The following is a 22500-nucleotide window of genomic DNA, read 5'->3' on the forward strand; positions in this document are numbered from 1 at the left end:
CGTGTAACATTAACCTTATAGAAGTCGTGGGATTTGAGCTCATAACGTTTAACTGCTAAGTTACTACGTCTCTGATAAGTAAGAATCAGGAATTAGTCGGGAAAGTAAAAGACCGACATGCATCACTGAGCCTCAATATCGACGCGTTTTCAGTTCTATGAGGCGGACGAGCTGCACCGTCAGCAGGAGGCTCAGCTCCGAGAGAGACTGGAGCAGCTGGAGAAAGATGGCGAGCAGCACCAGGCTGTGGTGGACAGTCTCGCCTCCAAATACATGGACACCATCGAGAAACTACAGAGCGACAAGGCTCGATTAGAGGTATAGCAAATTTATGCTTTTATACATTTAACAGTTTAATCGTTTTCAAAAGTATTGGATTACCAATTGTAGTTCTCGTGTCGTGTGTGTGTTCTGTTTTTTGTAGATTAAGGTTCAGACACTGGAGAGAGAGGCCAAGGAGTGCCGGCTCAGGACTGAGGAATGGTACAAAATATATATTTCACTCTATCACTAAAACACGTTTAACCTTTTTAGCACTTTTTCATTTTTGATCCAGTTAACAGTTTATTCAGAATTTTTTTTTAAATAATAAACTGCATGTGTATGTTTTTCTTCTCTATACGTGTAGCCAGCAACAACTGAGGAAATATCAGACGGAGCTGAGCACTCAGCTGAAACACAACAGCAGTGTGATCGAGGAGAAAGTGCCCTTTAACGACACCAGTTAGTATCAGCACTACACTTCTGACACACCGGCGTTAGGATGTAAAGCATGTTCTGGCTACGTGGACGTCGTGGTTAACTGTAGGGGAGTTTATTCTAAATAAAAATGTTTCATCACACGATGTGTAGAGATCAAGAGATCAGCTCGAGTCAAAAGTGGAATTACAAGTAGGCTGGTAGAGATGTTCTTATCTTTTCTGGTACTCTCTGTTTTTTTTATATATATATATATATCCAGTGCAAAGCCTGGAAAATCCTGGTCCTTTAATCTAACCGCATCATTGGGTTAAGGATCTATATATTTATATATGTGTGTGTGTGTGTGTGTATCATCTATATGATGTACTGTAGCATCGGACTTCAAATAAAAAATGTCTGTCTTTTTTTCCCCCGTTTTTGTTCACGTCACGACTTTGTACCTGAACAATTTTTGTGTTTTTTTTTCTTTACAAGCTCATTCTCACATTTTTCACCTGAACATTTTCTCCTTTCTGTAGAATGCAGTGACTACAACAGCTTAAATGTTCCCGCACACAACCGAAGACATCAGGTGAGGAAGCATCGTCGTTATTATTACTTGCAGCACAGTGACACTGAATTCTCTGAGCTGGTCATCAGAGGTCGTGTGTTATTTTGGTTTAACAGCACGCCATGGAGAATAGTTTCGGACGTAACGCTGCCGATTCGGTTCATCGTTAACGTGCTCTTCTAGTGCGTTACGGTTTCTATAGCAACAATGGATGTACATGACTTTCTGTGCAGCAGATTGTGCCACAGAATCTAAGTATAATAATTAAAAAAAAAAAAAAAGACATTTTTGTGTTGACATTTTGTAAGGAATTTGTGTGTAAGTATATATACACACACTTATTTATTTATTTATTTATAACAAAGTTTCCCAGCATGATGGGAAAGCCAGGAGAGCGGTTTGTCTGATAAATTACAAGCAAGCGAGAGAAAGCAAGAGAAAGAGTGAAATATAGCAGCGATATATTCCACATCTGTGGTTAAAACGACAATAACACACGTCCTCGTGTGTGTGTTACCTGTGGTGTTTAATGGTTACATATCTGTGTAGCTGAAAGCTCGAGACGCAGCAGGACAGGCCGTGGGTTTCGTGCAGGATCTCGTCTCTGCTCTCCTCAACTTTCACTCGTACACAGAACAAAGGGTTCACATTTACCCGCTGGACTCATCTATAGAACCTGTCTCACCTCTCAATCAGAAGGTATACACACACATACACACACACACACACATACACACACATACGCACACACACACATGCACACACACACATGCACACACACACATGCACACACACACACCAACACGCACACATACACACACACCAACACGCACACATACACACACACCAACACGCACACATACACACACACCAACACGCACACATACACACACACACACCAACGCACACACATACACGCACACACACACATACACACACACACCAATACGCACACATACAGACACACACACATACACACACACCAACACACACATACACAGACACCAATACGCACACATACACACGCACGGACACACATAAACACACACATACACACATGCACGCACACCAACACACACACATACACACACACCAGCACGCACACACACACAAACACACATACAAACATGCACACGCGCATGCACAAACACACACGACACATACACACACACAAACAAACACACACACAAACACGCGCACACACACACCATTTCTGACATTCACTCAGGAATCAGAATCCCTCCTCTAAGTGCTTTTATACCAGTCTCAACACTGCTAGTTTGTGTGTTCAGTTTTCTCAGTACCTGCACGAGAACGCCGCCTATGTGCGCCCCCTAGAGGAAGCCATGTTGCAGCTGCATCAGAGCATAACAGAGGACACAGTTACAGTGCTGGTAAGTGTTCAGCACAACATGTGGGTGAGAATATTTTCTACCTTTGACACGCTACAAGCTTCTCAGATTTACACCAACTGTCCTTGTCCTGTTTCTTTGTGTGTAAAGGAGACGGTGGGGAAACTGCAGGACTTTTCCAAATCCTTCTCCACCTACACGAGCTTTCTGCAGAAGATCCTGCCTTATCAGTTAAAAAGGTAGATTTTAAGCACCGAAGTTCAATACATTTCTGGGTGTTACGTGAATAATTTTCTCACACTCTTCTCTCTTCATGTTGGTATAGTTTAGATGAAGAGTGCGACATCCCTCTCTGCACTGCGTCTTTGAGTGCTAAGAACCGTGAGCTACAGAACGATATGAAAAGGGTCACCGCTGTGTTTGAGAAACTACAGAACTACATCAGTCTCTTGGCCTTACCGAGTGAGTTCAGCACACTGTATTAACTTACATGGCATGACACACAGACGATTATTAACAGACGGGGTGTGTGTGTTTGTGGATGGCGATTCTGCGGCAGGTTTACGTATGGATGCCATGCCACAAAGCAGCTCCAGCGCAGTCTTCACCCAGCTTGCTGCTTGTTTACACGGCCTGCACGATGCCACTCAGGGTGAGATGTCACCTCACGTACAGAAAGGATGATTAACTTACTGAGCTTACTGTAATATTATATTTATATAGCATATATTCAGTAGTAAGTGTGGAATCCCTTCATGTTGCTGATGTATTGCACACACTCACACTTGGTATCTCTCTCTCTCTCTCTCTCTCTCTCTCTCATAATACTGTGTCATTAGAGCTTTCTAAGCACTACAGTCAGAAGGTGACCCTTGAGCAGGAGCTTCCAAACATCACTCAGAAGCTGCGCACCACTAATGAGTGTTTACTATCCTCTCTGGCCTCCCTCACCAACAACACAAACAAGGTGAGCCAACAGGGGGCGCCAATTGGTGTGGTTTTGCAGCTGACTTTAACCTTCGGACTCTGTCAGCTTTGATACACAGATACAGTGATGCCTCGAGGTACGAGTGCTTTGACAAACGACTTTTTTGAGATACGAGCTGTGATTTGACCAAATTTTTGTCTTGATATACGAGCAAATTTTTGAGATACGAGCATCTGAGCCGCCGCCGCCGAAACAAAGATCCCCAACAACCATGTGTGCTCTGTTTCCCCCGCCTCAGCCGCCTTTCCACTGCACACGACAAACGACGGCCGATAAAAGTTTAGGAGTTTACATTTAAATGGTCGGGTAATATGGATGTCGTAACTGGATTGGTGTGTGTCGTAGACAGCTGATTAACAGCTAATGCACGCTTGATGATGTGGCCTGCCAGAACTAACGCGATGCTTGATTTAAGTTCGTTAATTTTAGTGAAGTTTAGTTAAGTTCCATTTAAGTGTAAAGTAGCATTAAGAGTGTACAGTAGCGAGTAAGTGAACGAAAGCAAAAGTGTACGTACGAGACAAAATTCCGCCTGTTTACTCCTCCCTCAAACTCCGTGCGCATCTTCCGTAAAGTAAAACCAGTTTATTTTTTTTACTTTCTCTTTTATTACTGTATGTTTTTATACAATATATAATACATTTATAAATACAGGTACTGTACATTTTTCATATTCAAAACACATAAACAAAACAACTGGAGTGGAATTTTGCGAGCTGGAACGGATTAATGGGATTTCAATTAATTTAAATGCGGAAAATTGTTTTGAGATACGAGCAATTTGAGATACAAGCAAGGTCACGGAACGAATTAAACTCGTATCTCGAGGCATCACTATATTAAAAAAATCATCGAGATTAAACTGTTTTGAAATGAGTCCCTGTGTGAATGGTTATTCTTATACAATACTTTTGCATCTTATACAGATTGCAACATTCTTCAACAACAATCTGGACTTTTTTACCTCGTCGGCTGGGTACGGGCCCAGAGGCGGAAACGGAAGCCTGAACCCACAGCAGGCCCACAGCATGCTCAGTAACAAAAAGCACGCATGCCAATACATCCTCGCGCTCAGGAGGGTCAGTGACCTTTTACCAAATAACTCGGCACTTAACACTGAATTCAGCTTATAACATTTTTAGTTATTAACGCAGCTCTCTCTCGTCGTCCTCTGTCTCTCAGCCGCATCCTGAGTCCGTCCCGTACACCGAGGCACTGTCTAACCGCCGCATCCTCACCAGCTCCACAGAGAGTAGAGAGGGTCTCATGCAGCAGGTCATTTTTAGCTCTTAATGTTTTTTTTTATTCACAAGAACGCAGCGTACAACATCTCTCTAGTAAATAAATCAGATTTCACGTACACAATGCTGAGGCTGAGACGGTTTGTACCGCAGGTGCAGCAGAGTCAGGAGAAAATCGCTCGTCTGGAGCAGGAGAAGGAGCACTGGCTGCTGGAGGTTCAGCTGGGACGAGTACGACTGGAGAAGGAGAACCAGCGCATAGCGAAGCTTGAGACCAGACTCTCCCTGGCCCTCGGAGACGACGTCGCCGCACACGCCGTCTCCGTCTCCGCAGGACCAGCCGTGCCAGAAAAAGAAGAGAAAACGGACAGAGAGACGTCTCAAAGCAGCAGTTTGGTCAGTCCTGCTCACATCTGAATGGGAATGAACATATTGTTTATTTTAGTGTCTCACTTTGTCGCAGTCACTTTGCACTTTGGGAATCATTTTATTTTTTCCATCACCAGGTTGGAATTCTCACTATGACCCCGACGAACGAGAGTGTAAGTTCTTCTTAATTCCCAAGTTCATTGCAGTTTATTACCAAAGCTTTTAATGTAGATGCCTTTTAACAAAAATGCAGAAATCTATTTTTCTAAGTCCCGTGATATATTTTTCATTGTTCCTCCAGAAGGATTTTTATTAGTTAGGATTAAACTTTCCACAGACTTCATATTATAAATATCACAAGCTTCTGAGATATGTTTTGTTGTCTGATGACCAAAATATTCCAGTTTACTAATACTGAACTGTACTGAACTGAATTCTGAATTTTTCCTTCCAGATTGTTAGGAATCGTTAAATAATTTGAAAACGATTCTGGGAAAAAATATAAGACTTAAATATAAGATGTTCAATGAGAAGCATCTGGCTCTCATTCTGCTAACAGATAGTAATCTTTACAACATCATTTAAACTCTCAGTAATAACTGCATCGATTCCGAGTTGACGCTAGAGTCTGTGTTTTCAGGTCGGAGATGAAGAGTCTCGGGAACACTTGATAAAAACCCACTACATGGCACGAGTGGCTGAACTCACCACACAGCTGCAGATGTCTGACAGCAAGGCCGTGCACTTTCACGCGGAGGTGAGAGCCTGCTTTTTAACTTGGTTTTAACTTCTTGAGCTAAATAATAATACCATCATCATAAAGTATCATTGGCACAGTTTTATTCATTAAAGGTATGTTTTGGTTTCCCCTGTAGTGCCGAGCTCTGGTGAAACGTCTGGCCATTGCAGAGAAATCTCGTGAGGCTCTTACAGAGGGGATGAAGCAAGCCAATCAGAACATCACGTCCCTGCAGGTAATAACACACATTAACGGCACATTGTAGCTAAAAGAGAAGCATTAACACACACACTTCATTTCTCTGGTTCTGCTTCGTTGGACAGGATGAACTTAGCACGACCAAGAGGAGCTACGAGGACCAGCTGAGCATGATGAGCGATCATCTCTGCAGCATGAACGAAACCCTGAGCAAACAGCGTGAAGAGATCGACACACTCAAATTAGGAAACAAGGTCAGAAAATGTAGATGCACAGAAATCTAACACTCCAGTGAAGAAGCCAGTGACTGACGTGACCCCATCCTAATGTACAAAATCCACGTGTACATGAAAAATCTTACCTGAACTGAAACACAGAACCGTGTATTGCTCCTCTACCTTTGGTAACTGGATATAGATAAATATTCTTTATACATATTAATATGCTATTATATGTTTAACATTATATAAATGTACATAAAAATCCTGCATTTGTTGTAATGGAAATTCACTAATGCACTAATTCCTGCACACAGATTCTTTCATATAAATCTGTGCACGGATGTAAATGTTAGACACGTGTTCGCTACGTGAGGCTTGATGTTACTTTCATCGTGAACATTTAATTATCAGTGACGTTACAAGCAGTTTTATGGTTTCTTTACTTTTTTCTTGCATCAACATTTTAGGGAAACTCCAAGAAGAACAAGGGCCGGTAGTTCAGCGTCGGTGTGAGCAAAAGAGGAGGTGCTGGAACCAGGAAGACACACACACACACGGCAGAGACACAATGAGACATGATGTCCAGACCAAACTGACCAAACACTTTGAGCGAGTGTGGAACTGACATTTAATGCTATCCTGCCATTTTTTTTCCATGCTGACAGATTGCTAGCGATTTTTACAAATCCCCAAAGCGTGCACACGGATCACGCGCTGATCGTACTGCAAGTCTAATTTACACTCCACACACATCATCTAGCTGTTTCTTTAGCAGTCGTTCCCACTTACAGATCAAAGAGCCGGATTAGTTTCCGTAGTCACAGAGGACTTTAACACAAGCACAGAATACATGCTTACATCCTTAAGGTTATAATATCACAGTGTAGGAAATAACATCCAAAATTACTTACTGCACCTTTAATGGATTTATAAACATATTTACACATCAATCTGTACAAGGCTAAAAGTTTTAAGAACCATTCTAGCATGTTCTTGCATTATAGAGCATTTTTAAACGTGTAAACTGGATAATGTACCGAACTCTGCCGTAGTGTTGTACAGTTATGACGCGGTGAAATATTACTTTTTTCCACCGTTAATCTTTACGCAGCGATACGATCTGTTAATTAACACACGCCGACGTGTTCGTCACCACAATAACGAGTTTTATGGCTCATATCATTTCATTTCGTGTCGTAGCTCTCTGCAAAATATCAGAACTATTTAAAAACAATGTATTATGCAACCCGACTGAGAGACACGCCATATTAAATACATGTTAATCCAGTACAAGAGACTAATCCGTACCTCATTAGTACTTCAGCATGTAGCCAGAGATTATAATCAGCGTTGTAGAGAGCCGTTAAGGTCAAAAGCTCTCACTGTGATTAGCTGTGAATGCTAAATGTTATAAATATGCAAAAAAACAAACAAAAAAAAAACAAAACGTTAACGTGAAAATATGTTCAATTCGTTAATATCATGTCTTATGTACGTTTTTTTCTTCGTCAAGAATTTTATACCACGTCTCCGATTACATTTCTTTCCCCAGTGAAATGGATATCGTGTTAGATTTCTGTACAGATTAACATCCACCAAGCACTGAGACGAAGATATTAGACAAAACACTCACTTGTGTTGTGACCGTGATGTTCTGAGACGAACAAATCCTGAACTTTTGCATTTTACGAATGACGGCGACAGTTTAAACATCCGAGTAGTTGTTTTCTTTTCTTGTCTTTGTTCACACCTTGGATTTAATCCGTTTTAATCTACTTCACTGTAATACTGATCACATAAATATCACCAAACCATGTAAATGACATCTGACATGATGATGATAATAAAACATGTTTAAATGGTGCCATGTTTTCACTTCGTGATTTCTGACCTTGCATCAAAACACATTTTTTAACGCATATTTTATTTATAGCATGATTTATTTATATACATTTATATTTATATTTTACTTCAATGTTCAGTTTCACACACAAAACTCCATGCCACGTGGTCTGGCCTGCAGGTTCTTCTCGCGCATGCGCATTGACGCGCGATTTCAGGAAGCTGACACGTGATTGGTGTCAAAATAGAAACTGTTCACTTTCGTTTATTAAGTCAGTTTATTTCGTGCGACACAAAAAAAAACATCCCAATGGAATCTGGACTAAGAGCCGAATTAGAAAAGCTCCTAAAAAGTCTGAATATTGACTTTATTTCTGTGGATCATCCGGAGGTAATAAATCTATTATTAAAGATGATTAAAACTGTCTGCATGCTGTTTCTCATATGCATCGTTTATTGTTTATTAACGTGAGTCTGTGAGATATTATAACAAACTCTGGTGTTTTTTTAAGGAATGATTTCTTTGCTTATTAAACCTTTGTTCGGTGCTGTAGTTCTGCCTCTGACCGCCAGATGGCGACAAATAACAAGCATGAAGTGCATGTGATTATTTTCATAACCAAAATGTAAAATACTGTGTGTGTGTGTGTGTGTGTGTGTGTGTGTTAATATGTTGTACCTGTGTGCTTTCTGGGAATGTTCCCTCTATGTAATTAGAACTGAGGACCTTGTTGGTAGGGATGAGCGAGTACAGCATTATCTGTATCTGTATCCGTATCTGTTAACCATATGAATTATCTGTATCCGTATCCGTACTCGGAGTGGGTGGGGCCTAACCCGGACGGGGCTTGTCTGGAAATGATAATTAATTTGTAATATTTATAACACTAGCTTACTACCTTTATGTTTTTATGAAACACAGCAAAAACGTGTCAGACACTCAGTGTCTGGTTACTGGTTAGAGACAGCTGAAGGTTTAAAAAAGAAAAAAAATCTCCGACAGGCAGAGACGCAATGCGAGTCGCATTCTACCAAGCAAGCACCACGTCTGAACGAACCCACGTTTACCAGAACTCTACTGGGTAGTAAGTACGTATTATTAACGTTACAACCCGAAGTAAAAAGCTGAAGAAACCTTAAACGTTAACGGAAAATACCCGCAAACCCGAGTGACTGAGGGAGAGACAGAGAGCTGTTCTGTGTGTGACTGTGAGTGAGCAGAGCGAGACACAGCAACACAATACATCTGTATGTGTGTAGGGGAGGGGCGCTGTGACTAGCCTATCACTGTAGGGGAGGGGCGCTGTGACTAGCCTATCACTGTAGGGGAGGGGCGCTGTGACTAGCCTATCACTGTAGGGGAGGGGCGCTGTGACTAGCCTATCACTGTAGGGGAGGGGCGCTGTGACTAGCCTATCACTGTAGGGGAGGGGCGCTGTGACTAGCCTATCACTGTAGGGGAGGGGCGCTGTGACTAACCTATCACTGTAGGGGAGGGGCGCTGTGACTAGCCTATCACTGTAGGGGAGGGGCGCTGTGACTAGCCTATCACTGTAGGGGAGGGGCGCTGTGACTAGCCTATCACTGTAGGGGAGGGGCGCTGTGACTAGCCTATCACTGTAGGGGAGGGGCGCTGTGACTAGCCTATCACAGAACACTGACACAATCAGCTACCCAATGATGATTTTCATTCAATCCGAGCACAGATATTGACTCGTATTACTCGTATAATACTCGTACTCGGCAGAAGTGCTTTATCTGTACCGGATACTCGTTTCAGCCGGTATCCGGCTCATCTCAACTTGTCGGAGTAGTTTCATATTATATTATTTAAGATAAACTACAGAGACGCGATGAAGACGAGGATGCAGGTTTTCATTACAGCCAAAGGTGGAGCCAGGATCAATTGATTTAATGAGGCGTCTTGCTGGATTGGAATAAAAATTAAAACCTGTACGTACACGTGCACTTTGGAGATATGACCGGACACCGTTGTACTAAACGTTTTACTCGAGGTTCTTATTTAATCGCACCGTTAAGATGAAAAGTCAATAATTAACATCGAGTCTGTTGGTTAGCATCATGGCCTCTGCTTCAGCACATAGTAGTTTTGGATTTAGTCAACACAAGTGAAATGTTCTGAAGGTTCATTTGGATGAGATTTACCTGTAGGTTGAGCGGTTGATGGTTTGTCCTATAGCCAGATCTCCAGATTATATGACTGTAGAAGGCTCAGGAATAAACGACACAGTCAATGGAAGGTGAAGAGAGAGAAAGCAAAAAAAAAATCACTCACTTTATCACACAACAGATGCTGTGTGCTTGAAAAAGAGTTTGTGTTTGATGAAGATTTGGGGATAATTATTGAAAAGTGATATCATTATATGCCTATAATGTTTTATTTCTTTCTTCATCATGTAGACCACAACAAACATTTTATTAACCGAACAGTAATCCCCAAAAATCTCAGTAAATACACGCTGTGTGTGTGTGTTTATTCCCACCAGGTTTTCACTGTGGAGGAAATGATGCCTCATGTACAGCACCTGAACGGGGCCGTGACCAAAAACCTCTTCCTAAAGGACAAGAAGAAGAAAGGTCTGTGGCTCGTCTCAGTGCGTCATGACCGCCAGGTCAACCTGAACGATCTGGCTAAGAAGCTGGGCGTGGGCAGCGGGAACCTGCGCTTTGCGGATGAGGCAGCCATGTTGGAGAAGCTCAAGGTGGGTCAGGGGTGCGCCACTGCTCTCGCGCTCTTCTGCGACAAGGACCAGACCGTCAGGTTCGTCCTGGACAGCGATTTAGCAAACGGAGGCCACGAGAGAGTTTACTTTCACCCAATGACCAACGCTGCGACCTTAGGACTGAAACCAGACGATCTGATGAGGTTCTTGAAGGAGACGGGGCACGAACCCATAATGCACAGCTTCGATTAGATCAGCTTTATAACGTAACGCTTCATAACCTTGTAGGTCAATGACAGGAAACGTGTCCAGGATGTTTTTATTGTACAAACAACAGTTCATCAGTGAGACAGCAATAAAAACACATCACTTTGAAACTCTTCACCATTATATCCTCACCAGGGGGCAAAGATTTAAAGGAAAGGTGTATTATTATTATTATTATGAAAAAGGGCAATAATAAAATCTTTGTATTTCTTACACTGGCTTTAGAAAGTTGTGCAGAAATGTGAGCGTGTTCATGTTTCTGTGCTTAATAAAGATGATAAAGTGCAGAAGGTAAAAACGCTTCATCATCCGTGTGACTTCAACACGCAACTTTCTAACCTATTAAATACTTTTAGCACAAAATTTCTGTTTCCCTTAAACACAGAATCTGATAAGTTTTATTCAGTTTCCGTCGCCGGACAGCAGCAACTGATCGAATCTGCAGAGATAGATTGACCTGTCAATCAAAACCCGTGGGCGGGACTTTTTATACAGATAAAACACATTTACTCAGCAGAAAGTTAAGTTAAATGAAAATCCCAATTTTAAATGTTTTTACTAAAATATAAAGATAAAGTTTTTTTTTCTGTATCTTTGTATTTTAATAATAAACACAAAAAGACGGAGCTTTGAAACAAAAAGCCACGTTTTCTTTTGTCTTACTAACTAAAAGAAAGAAAAAAAATGGCTCTGTTGAACCGTTTATTGCGGCTATGGAGAGTTATATCCGGTTTTGTGGCTTTCCGTGACGTTATTCGTAATTATAAATGGATTAAGATAAAAAAAAAAAAAAAAACGGATATAAAAATTGTAATCGTTGGAAAGCGGCTTGTTGTGTAAGAGGCATAAAAGATGCTGCTGTAGGAAAGGAATGAAATGGAAGATGAATGAGGAACAATGCACGAGGTGTTGTTTATGATACGAAGTCAATATTTTTAATTAAAATGAGAACACTTTCCTTTCTTAAATCATGTGGAAGTATAAAAAAACGTAAAGCTAGCAATGAGGCAAATGAAGGTACAGATGTATTGGTGTATTTTGAACGTTTACAGTCGTCGGTTTGAGAGTAAAAGTTGTGAACATGTGTCTGACCGGCGGTGTGAAGGAACACACACGTTTGTTTTCTCACATCAAATGCATTTATGTAAAAGTTTGTAAAGGAAAGTCAATGGCAGGTCTGAGTGATGTCAGTAGTCCTACACGTGCGCGCACACGTACACGGACACGTGCACACAGTCATTTCTTTGCTTGTGCTTTGAATTTCTCTCGTCCACTTTGTTCCACGTGTGAGAGTTGGGAAGCAGGATGTTGTTGGATTTTGGAGCATGCGCGATGTGATTAAGTCTGGAGAAAGAAAAGTCCACCAGCAGATGATTGAGAGTCACGCAGTACTTCGAAGATGAAGGGGGAAAAAAGGAGCAACACAACACTTCGACCCTCTTGCATTTCCTTGATTCAAGGAAAAACACGATTTGTTTTAATACAGAAGCGACTTTTGTCGATGTGGATCTCCTTTAAAAAAGCTAAAGTGTAAAGTTCTGCGTGAGGAAGTGAGACAGAAGCTCAGAAGAAATCCAAGAGGTGATGAGATGTTTTCACCAGGAGCTTCTAGCCCCAGCATGCAGCAGTGAAACACTGAGATGGAGGAACAAAAAAAAACCCAGGGAATGTGAGCGAGAACGTAAGCACCACACTCAGTGAACCATGCAGACCAGGATCCATCATCAACCCCTGAGCCTGCTGCTCGGACATCTGCTCCGTTTGCCCTCGTCCCCTCCCCCCACTTCCTGCACCCGGACACTCACCCCCTCCAGCTCGGGAAAACGCTAACACTTTAAGAGCTTTGCTGTTCTCCAGATCGGCTTTTGGATTTCCTGCGCTGGTGCGATGTTTCCACATCTGTGGGACAAAAAGCAGGTGAATATTAACACAATTAGATGAAAACACTGCTGTCTTTAAACGTGTGGAGCCACACGGGAGAAATACCCGGCATCCGCAAGCAGAAATATCAGAAATAATACGACTACTGAGAGAGAAATCAAAGCACCAACACCTTTACCTTCAGTGCCTCATGCATACCTGTATTTGCATACTGAACCATGATTGGCTGTTGTATTTTATGACGTAATAACGATAACCAATCACGTTTGATACTAAAACAAACATCAGAAAATTGATGCACAAAGTGTGTAAACAAAGCGCTGAAACTCAAGCGGCTACAACAAATGAATACTAAAAATAATAATAATTATTATTATTGACAAATAATTAATAATAATTACATAAATAAAAACATTAAATTATAATTCAAATAAAATGAATAATAAAAACATTCTATAGATTGATTAAAGTACAATTTTGCACTTTGATTTGTGTTGCAACAAAAATTTGAATGGTCATTTGTTTGTCTTTTTATCGTTTGAGCTCATTTTTTTTTCGGCCAAGCGATTCATTTAGATTTAACGTGATTATGTCCCACTGAAGAGCTTTTAATATTATTTATTGTTCACTGTTTGCTTTTATAAAATCAGTGAAATGATCAAAGTTAAACTTTCCTTGGCCTTAAATAATAAAAGAATTAATAGATAGTTGCTACGTCGATCCAAGTTTTGGGCCGAGTGTGTAAAGCCGTTAGGAATGTGGTTAAACCTCAGCTGACAGCTCGATCGCACAGCAAGAAGCAAACAAAAACAGGGAAGAAAACAAAATCAGCGTGACGTCATTGCTTCTTTTCGACTGAAGCAATCGGAATGGAATCAAGGGATTGACGGCGTGAGGGGAGGGAAAGCGAGACAATGACTCAGCCATGATTGTGTGAGACCCGTTTATGTAACACCGTCCCAGATACCAAGCCCCGAATAATAGGCATGAATAAATCACAACCTCAAAAAAATGAAATAGAATAACAGCCAGGAAATCTAGCAGGTTAGAAGAAACGAATCAGTAAGTGGACACGTGTTAGTGCTTCAAATAATCTCGATAAGAAAAGAGCATCATGGGACATGCTCCACAAGCCTAATTGCTTTATTTAAATATCAAAGTAGATCAGGTTTCTTTTGGATTTTTGTGAACAAGCAAAATGTAGTCAGAGTTTACAATATAAATTAGGAGGAAGATGAAATGATAAAATAAAAAAAAATTTTTAAAAAGTTTTCCATTTTGTGATCCTTATAGAATAATCATGGCAGGATGATTATTGTACATCTCAACAAAGGAACACGGAATTGCAGGACATGAGACATAATAAGCATGCAGACATTCAACAAGTCCAACAGAGGGATTTGTACGTAATCAGAACCAAAGACAGGGCGAGAGCGAGGGTGGGTGCGGTGATGAGTCAGCAACAAAACACAAATAAAGCCAAATAAATGGATAAGGAAGCACGGGTTCATGCAGGTGCTCGACCGTCACCAGACAGGAAATGAGGTCACATGGTCCCGCAGGTTTACACACAGCCGTATTCGTACCAGAGCGATTGGCTGTCCTCTGAACTCAAGGGAGCGGATTGGTCAGGATTATTATCTTTGCCCCGCCCATCTACCTTGCTGTCGTTCTGCTGATTGTGACTGTGATTGGGTTTGGGTTTGAGGGGCGGGCCGCTGATGTTACTAACGAGTGACGTATTGAGTGAGAGGAAGGCCTGGTTCCTGGTGCTGCTGGAAAACGCTGGCTCGCTAAAGATGGAGTCCAGGAAGACGGACTCTACGGTGAAGGAGGGGCCCAAGAACTCCTGCAGAGTGGACAGCTCGGGGTCGTCTGCGTTTGGGACACGGCCGGTGCAGGGCACGCTGGCCGATTTGGGCAGGGGTTTTGGGTACTCACTGGATGCAGCCTGACTCTTCGAGGGTGACGGATCCACAGAGACAGGCTCGCGTGCGTCCTTGGCCAGCATGTCGTGGACGCTGGATCGGCGCGTGCTGCCCTCGGCTGTGGAGATGACACTGCTGGCACGAGGAAGACCGGAGGAAGAGGACGAGGCATCCAGGCGCTCGCACACAGATGTTGCTTTTGCCTGAGCACTCAGGCCTAACCTGGGCTGACTGGGGCCCTTCACCCGAGTGCTCTCGGCCTTACGCAGGCTCGGTCGGCCTGCTTTGGGCTCGGTGGGCGTGGCCTTTCCGCTGGCAGACCGCAGGATTCCCCGCCCCTTGGTGCGCTCCTTCTGCACAGGATCAGACGCTCTGGTTAGACGTGGAGATTCTGCGCTCATGTTGTCCTGGCTGCCAGACTGCAGGAAGAACAGATCCCAAAAAACATTAGTAATAAAAACACTGCATAAAACTGATGCCATCGAAAATGCCTCAAAACCCATATCAGATCTCATCAGTCATAAACCAAACCCCTTACATTTAATTCACAAAGTAATTAATAACCAGATCAATACTGCGCTCGGCCTGGATGTTTATGTTAATTAAGAACTGAATAATGCTCCAATATACCATTTAAAAATTGAAAAAATATTTTGAAATATATAACATACATCACATAAATAATATATAAACGTTTGAATCATTTGATACATATATATTTTATTAAAATATCCATTAGTCCTGCTAATATTTTGTTATATAATAATTCATTTATAATAAATAAGATTAATATTAACTAAGAGAAGTAAAGTTTTTTATTTAAATAGATTATTAGTAGATCTCTGCTCTCTATCAGGTGATGCGTGACGTGTGACGTGTGAGCACCTCGTTGGCGTGAGAGCTGCTCCTCCTCCTCTGGCTGTGTTGCGCTGACCTCTGCACCGGGCTGCTTTCGCTTGACCAAACCTCTGCGTCCAGACTGAGGCTGAACTCCCCACTGCTCTCGCTCTGAGGTCTGCTCACGCTGCCGTTCAGCGCACCTATACACAGCACGGCAGAAATCAACCCTCTCTGTCATACAAGAGTGAAACAACAAGTGCGATGAACTACACGGCGATGAAGCATCACATACACAAGTGTAGACGTTTCCTGAATGTCATCCAGCTGAAGTGTGTTTACACTTGTTTCATGGACTCGAATGAATGATTGTTGTCTTTTCTTGCTGCATGCACAATAAATGCTTGACAATAAATAATTCCTTCTAGAAAACAGTCTAATGATTGTTAGAATGCAGAAACGATGCTCAGGAAGTGAGTGTGAGTGGCGTCACAGGAACTAGAGGCGAAATGTGTCCCGGCTGACCGACTACAGTACGACTGGATAGACGTTTTTTTGTTGTGTCCACTGAACGTCTTCCTTATGTCTCACTCCACAGTGGTGTTAATATGAAGCTTATATGAAAGCACACACTCAGGACTAAGAATTTGTTTAACTATTTCGATATCACAGGCAATCCACATAGTTCTGAAAGAGACACCAAAGTGCACCAGGATTCTGACAATCCTACAGCTCATACAATATCCCAGAAGACATTACAGTCTAAAGGAGAAAACATTTCCTAACCATCCAAGATTGTAGCCTTGGTGAGAAAAAGCCTTAGTGAAAGCTTCAGTCTGGTCTTCCAGAGCGGTCTAATGTGATGAGGGTCAGTGGGTCACCCTGATTCCTGTCTCGACTCGCACGTCCACGTCTGGTCCAAGTGTCTAATCACTTGCCATGTTTAAATCAGGCTTATTTTAATTGCTGCGTTAAAAACCATGACATGACGGCTCACATTTGCCATCAACACCAGTCCTGTATAAACAATTCACTCGTGGACTCCTGAAAACTGAACGCACTTCTTTATGGAGATTAGGAGAAAGTTTTTTTCTCATACCTTGGCTTCGAACGCCACTCTGCTCATCTGAAGAGGTTGGAGTGACGTCCTCGCAGGAGACGTTATCTGTAGAACATAAAAACCTTTATATGCTGTACAACACAGCCATTTTCTAATGAAGTACAAACACAGACTAGAAAAACAGAAAGAAACAACAACAAATGACGCTTTCTAGCAAGTAAATATGAGGAGAGAAGACAGTGAATTGCCAATATGACGTAGCTTAAAATTAAGAATAATCCTTAATCTAGAGAGCTAGCGAGGCTTAGCCAAGTCTGCTAAAAGCAATTATTTTGCAAATTACAATTAAAGCAGCTTTAGGAATAAATTAAAGCAGCTTTAGGAACAAACAGATCTAATGTGCTGAATAAATAAATGACAAACACAAGGACGCAACCCAGTGATCTACATGACGGTGATCTACATGACGGTGATCTACAGCCCGGGGATCTCCAGCCCGGGGATCTACATGACGGTGATCTACAGCCCGGTGACCTACAGCCCGGTGACCTACAGCCCGGTGACCTACAGCCCGGTGATCTTCATGACTGTTATATCTTCATGACGGTTATCTTCATGATGGTGATCTACAGCCCGGTGATCTACAGCCCGGTGATCTACAGCCCGGTGATCTACAGCCCGGTGACCTCCAGCCCGGTGACCTCCAGCCCGGTGACCTACAGCCCGGTGATCTTCATGACAGTGATCTTCATGACGGTGATCTTCATGACGGTGATCTTCATGACGGTGATCTTCATGACGGTGATCTTCATGACGGTGATCTACAGCCCGGTGATCTACAGCCCGGTGATCTACAGCCCGGTGATCTACAACCTGGTGATCTACAGCCCAGTGATCTACAGCCCAGTGATCTACAACCCAGTTGACTCGCTGCTGCTCTCATATCATACTGTACTGTAACCTCAGGATGGAGTGAAGCATAAAAACATAAACACATTTGCAGGGAAACCTTAGATGACACGACAAACAACAAACAGCACGCATGAGGACAAAGAACAAAGCTGTCTTCTAGAGTCCGCAGCTCTACCTTTGTTCTTGAGCTTGTGCTTGTTGCTGAGGGTGGTGTAGTCAATAGCCGTTGTGGAGTATGCCAGCTCCTTCATTCTCTGGCTCCCACCCGCACACACCGGGTCCTCAGGGGCCTCCAGGTGATCCGTACTTCCGCTCCACTGACCAGCACCAGCTAATGCCATGGACTGCAGTAGATCGTTCATTGCTGAGACAAGAACAAAAACATTATCAGGACGTTCCGTAAGGAAGCAGGAGCTTCAGCATGGACAGGCCGAGACGGCATGCAGATCTACATCCAAACAGATCACGACAGATCACGACAGTCAAAAGAGTTTAAAAGGGTTGTTATAAATCCTAGTTAAGATCTAAAAAATTATTTAAAAAAACATTAATTGTCACGATTTTTTAACTTACAGTAAGTTTTAAACTGCTTTTCTTCACATCGTGTGAAAATTAAGCCAAAATGCTAAAATGAGCAAAATTACTGACCAACTGAACATAAACTGACAATTTCAAGCGTAATGCACTGAAATAAATGTAATATTAATAACCATGTGTCTAGATTTATCATCTCTTAATGTGAAAGAGATTTGATTTCATTTGAATTTATTCTTTTATTTATTGTTGTAATTTAGTATAAAATAATTTATAAATACTGTTAAATTATCTGCCTCAAAACTGACCCTTAATAAGGTCTCATTTCAATTGTGTGTGTGTGTGTGAGAGAGAGAGAGAGAGAGAGAGAGAGAGAGAGCTTCTTCATTTCCATCATGATGGATGTATCCATGCTGTTGAATTTTGACACTTGATCACAAGCAGAAAAAAGGGGCGGAGTCTAATGACCTCATTATATTAATGCACCAAACACAAAGGAGTTTATAATTTTGTGAGCAACATTAATTTTACATTAATTTTTAACATTAAACAGGAATTAATCTAAGATCCTGAGAGCAGACAGAAGTGGTGTGTGGATCAATACTCAGGGTTGTGTGATCAAGCTAACGGAGAACAGACGGGGACGGCGGGAGAGACGGAGAGAGAGACGGCGGGGGAGACGGAGAGAGACAGAGACAAAGAGAGACAAAGAGAGAGAGACGGCAGGAGAGACAGAGAGAGAGACGGAGAGAGACGGCGGGAGAGACGGCGGGAGAGACAGGAAAAGACGGAGAGAGACAAAGAGAAATGAAGTGAGACGGAGAGAGAGACAAAGAGAGACGAAGAGAGAGATGGGAAAAGACAGAGAGAGACAAAGAGATAGGAGAGAGACGAAGAGAGAGATGAAAGAGACGGAGAGAGATGAAGTGAGAGACGAAGAGAGAGATGGAAAAAGACGGAGAGAGACGAAGAGAGAGACGAGAGATGAAGAGAGATGGAGGGAGAGACATGGAGAGAAATGGAGAGAGAGGTGGAGAGAGAGACGGAGAGAGGCGGAGAGAGAGGAGTGGTCGGCTCAGGACTCTTACACATGGAGCGCCGATAGATGGCCTTCACTTTGTCTTTGTCCTTGGACCTGTTCCTCATAAAGGGCAGCTTTTTCAGTGCTGAGACAGAGGAGGAACCATGAAGGATGAGAAAGGAGGGAGAGAACATAGTGATGTTAACACATACACACACACACACACACACACTTATATTCCATAATTACAAACAAACAAACAAACACACACACAGATGATTATTAAAGGGTGCAATTTAGGAATTCAGGCAGTGAAGCGTTTGGCTTTTTAGTCATGTTTATCTTCCAGCTTATTACCAGCAGTTATGACCTTTATATGTCGCATTGCACCTTTTAATATAAACACACAGTAACCATGACGACAGCCCCCAAAATAGGAGGCTTCTGCTAGAACTCCTGCTAAAGCATACCATTGGAGGAACCTTGCACATTGCTGTGCTGTGCTCTCCTCCCTTTCAGCACGGAGAGAGAGAGAGAGAGAGAGAGAGAGAGAGAGAGAGAGAGAAAGAGGAAAAACAAACAAACAAACAAGCAAATCAAGTGAAACCAAAAGTGAGCAGCAAACATCACGCAGCAAATTCAAAAGTCTTGAGCACTTAAACATCTAGCTAGCGGTGTCAAGGACACGCTGAAATCAGCTGATACTCACTGCCGCTCCTCTTTTGACTCAGAGGGTCGTCGAGTGACCCAGAGCCCATGGACGAGCTGTCTTGACTGTCCTGAGGAGCCGTCAGGAAGCCGTCGCTGGACTCAGAGCGGCATGGCGTGAGGGTGAGGGAACGCATTCGCTCGCGGCTCTTCGGCTTGATCAGCTTCTTCATCTTCAGCGTGATCCAGTTGCCCCTTCTGTCAGAAAAGAACAGAAAGTGTGGTTGATAAAAAAAAAATAAATCACCAGGAACCGACTTCCAGAAATGAAAACAAACGCAGACCTCCTGGGGGGTGAGGGGTCATAGAATTTATACTGATCCATGATCTTCTCCTCCAACTTCTCCTTCTGTCTCCTCAGCTCGTTTAGTTTGTCTCTGAAAGAAAGCAAAACAGATTGAAGCTGATTTTCTGGCAGGTTTATATCACACCGCACCATCACTGGGCTCCGGAGGGGTTTTACTTCCTGTGTATAAGTGCTTCTGTAATAAACAGTGATGACCTACATATACTGTCTCTGCTCCACGTGGAACAGGTCTTTGCTCTCCATGGTCTGCTCCAGCAGGGTCCGGTTCTGCAGCATCAAGGTCTGGATCTGGTCCAGCAGGTGACGGTTCTCTTCTTCCAGATTCCCTTTCAGCTGACTCAGCAACTACACACAGTGTATACGGGTTTGGGTCAGACAAACAGACACAAGATGCAGAATAATAATAATAATAAAGATAATAATAATAATAATAATAATAATAATAATAATAATAATAATAATAATAAAGATAATAACAAAAATAATAATAAAAATTATTATTATTATAATTATTATTGTAAAGATACTACTACTAATAATAATCATAATAATAGTAAAGATAATAATAATAATAATAATAATAACAATAATAATAGTTATTATTATTAAAATTATTATTATAATTATTATTTTTTATAATAAGAACAACAACAACAACAATAATAATAATAATAATGAGAAGCCCAAGGCATCGTGCATTTGTCCTTTTTTTTTTTACAAATACGTGCTTACAACTGCATTCAGAACATGTTTCTATTAAGAAATCTTTGAACAAAATGAAAGAGAAGAATGTTTTTTAAACATATTTGAGTAGAATTTTTAATACTCCGTTGATTAACGATCTCATCATCAATGGAACTGCGATGAGTTCCTGCATTCCTCAGCCTCCGTGTGGGAGAAATAAATCACACCGCCAGACAAAGAGACGACTCTGTAACGTACAGCCGGCTTCCATTTAGCAATGGTGCCATCTAAAGCAGCAAACCGACGGCGTTCAGATGACGGATTTTCTCGCAGGCCGTGAAATTGGAGACGGTCGTTAAAAAGCGAAAACAGCCCTGAACAATGACCCGAGCGTGCAGGAATGCGGGAACGTACCTCACACTGGTTGGTGAGTTTGGTGGAGGTGATATCCAGCTGTTGGTACTGTTCTTTCAGCTTGGAGAACTCGGCCTCCAGGCGCGTCTGCTCCAGTTTAGCAGCGTTCAGCTGGCTCTTTAGGTTCTTGTGGTCGGCTTGCAGGCCCTCGTTATCTTTCAGCAGCTGTTGGTACGTCGTGTTCAACCTTGAAGGAAGACAGGAGAAGAAAACGTTACGAGCAACGTAATCGTGCTCTCACAGACCGTGGCATGAAGGTATAATATTTACTTTAGATTATACAGAAAAGTAATCACACTCATTAAATTCCACACGTTCTACAATAAGGCTGTGGGGTCTTTTTAAACCAAGAGTCACATGATCAACATTTCTTACTAAGTACATCAAGAGACCTTGGACCTGTAGTGTATGTAGTAACAATGTAGTATCAATTACTAATATTAAATTAAATATTAATCCTGGGATTAAAATTATTCACATTCATATAAATGTGGAAAATAAAAATCAGGTCCTTTTACAAACAAACAAACAAAAAACATGGGGCTGCTGGAATTCACCCACTTGTCGTTTTCTTCCTTCAGTTTGTGATACTCGGCCGCTGTGGCCTGGTGGCTCTGGTTCTCTGACAACATCTTCTCCTGCTCAGCCTTCAAAACCTTCTCCAGCTCCTCCAGCTGTGCCTTCTGCTTTAGCAGCTGGTTGTACCTGTGCACACCACCAACAGACCACAGGACATACTCAGGAATATCTTTCTACACAGTTGTGTATTATTTTAGAACTTTAAACATGCAAAAACTTAAAAACACCAAATATCAGGAAGGGGGCCAACACTTTTTCACACCACTATACACACACACACACACACACATTATATATACACACACACACATTATATATATATATATATATATATATATATATATATATATATATATATATATATATATATATACACACGTATATATACGTATATATATATATGTATAGTGGTGTGAAAAGGTGTTGGCCCCCTTCCTGATTTTTTGTTTTTTTGCTTGTTTGTCACACTTTAATGTTTCAGA

General features: G+C 41.9%; 3 protein-coding genes across 4 annotated transcripts in view; 2 read left to right on the forward strand and 1 right to left on the reverse strand.

Moving 5' to 3' along the window:
- Positions 1-8223, forward strand: part of ppp1r21 (protein phosphatase 1, regulatory subunit 21) — a 10933-nt gene extending 2710 nt beyond the window's left edge. Inside the window, exons 6-23 of the mRNA XM_060864140.1 lie at positions 154-318; positions 425-483; positions 629-723; positions 1221-1273; positions 1802-1951; positions 2545-2646; positions 2755-2843; positions 2930-3066; positions 3164-3256; positions 3444-3571; positions 4519-4671; positions 4775-4867; positions 4987-5229; positions 5340-5375; positions 5843-5959; positions 6078-6176; positions 6265-6393; positions 6828-8223. Of these exons, the coding sequence (XP_060720123.1) occupies positions 154-318; positions 425-483; positions 629-723; positions 1221-1273; positions 1802-1951; positions 2545-2646; positions 2755-2843; positions 2930-3066; positions 3164-3256; positions 3444-3571; positions 4519-4671; positions 4775-4867; positions 4987-5229; positions 5340-5375; positions 5843-5959; positions 6078-6176; positions 6265-6393; positions 6828-6857 (1971 nt within the window). The 3' untranslated portion in view covers positions 6858-8223. The remainder of the gene's footprint in view (positions 1-153; positions 319-424; positions 484-628; positions 724-1220; positions 1274-1801; positions 1952-2544; positions 2647-2754; positions 2844-2929; positions 3067-3163; positions 3257-3443; positions 3572-4518; positions 4672-4774; positions 4868-4986; positions 5230-5339; positions 5376-5842; positions 5960-6077; positions 6177-6264; positions 6394-6827) is intronic.
- A 181-nt stretch (positions 8224-8404) lies between these two features.
- prorsd1 (prolyl-tRNA synthetase domain containing 1) lies at positions 8405-11366 on the forward strand. Its single transcript, XM_060864143.1, has 2 exons — positions 8405-8593; positions 10710-11366. Exons 1-2 carry the CDS (start codon positions 8513-8515, stop codon positions 11136-11138), a joined length of 510 nt encoding a protein of 169 aa, XP_060720126.1. The 5' UTR covers positions 8405-8512; the 3' UTR covers positions 11139-11366.
- Positions 11367-12062: 696 nt separating this feature from the next.
- ccdc88ab (coiled-coil domain containing 88Ab) overlaps positions 12063-22500 on the reverse strand; it is a 48740-nt gene continuing 38302 nt past the window's right edge. Inside the window, exons 21-31 of one of the 2 annotated variants that reach the window (XM_060864142.1) lie at positions 22001-22144; positions 21440-21626; positions 20541-20686; positions 20319-20411; positions 20036-20232; positions 19394-19471; positions 17947-18135; positions 16899-16964; positions 15848-16002; positions 14976-15381; positions 12063-13052 (exon numbers count right to left, since the gene is read on the reverse strand). In XM_060864142.1, coding sequence (XP_060720125.1) covers positions 12988-13052; positions 14976-15381; positions 15848-16002; positions 16899-16964; positions 17947-18135; positions 19394-19471; positions 20036-20232; positions 20319-20411; positions 20541-20686; positions 21440-21626; positions 22001-22144 — 1726 coding nt within the window. In that variant the 3' untranslated portion in view covers positions 12063-12987. Of the gene's footprint in view, positions 13053-13513; positions 15382-15847; positions 16003-16898; positions 16965-17946; positions 18136-19393; positions 19472-20035; positions 20233-20318; positions 20412-20540; positions 20687-21439; positions 21627-22000; positions 22145-22500 lie in introns of those variants that run through there. The other variant, XM_060864141.1, reaches the window with a different exon arrangement.

This window comes from Tachysurus vachellii, chromosome 2 (assembly GCF_030014155.1).
Source record: "Tachysurus vachellii isolate PV-2020 chromosome 2, HZAU_Pvac_v1, whole genome shotgun sequence".
NCBI classification, from domain to species: domain Eukaryota; kingdom Metazoa; phylum Chordata; class Actinopteri; order Siluriformes; family Bagridae; genus Tachysurus; species Tachysurus vachellii.

Coding starts and splice junctions, on each gene's coding strand:
- prorsd1 (XM_060864143.1), top strand. CDS start 8,513: ATGGAATCTGGACTAAGAGCCGAATTAGAAAAGCTCCTAAAAAGTCTG. Junction 8,594..10,709: donor TTTCTGTGGATCATCCGGAG/GTAATAAATCTA, acceptor TATTCCCACCAG/GTTTTCACTGTGGAGGAAAT.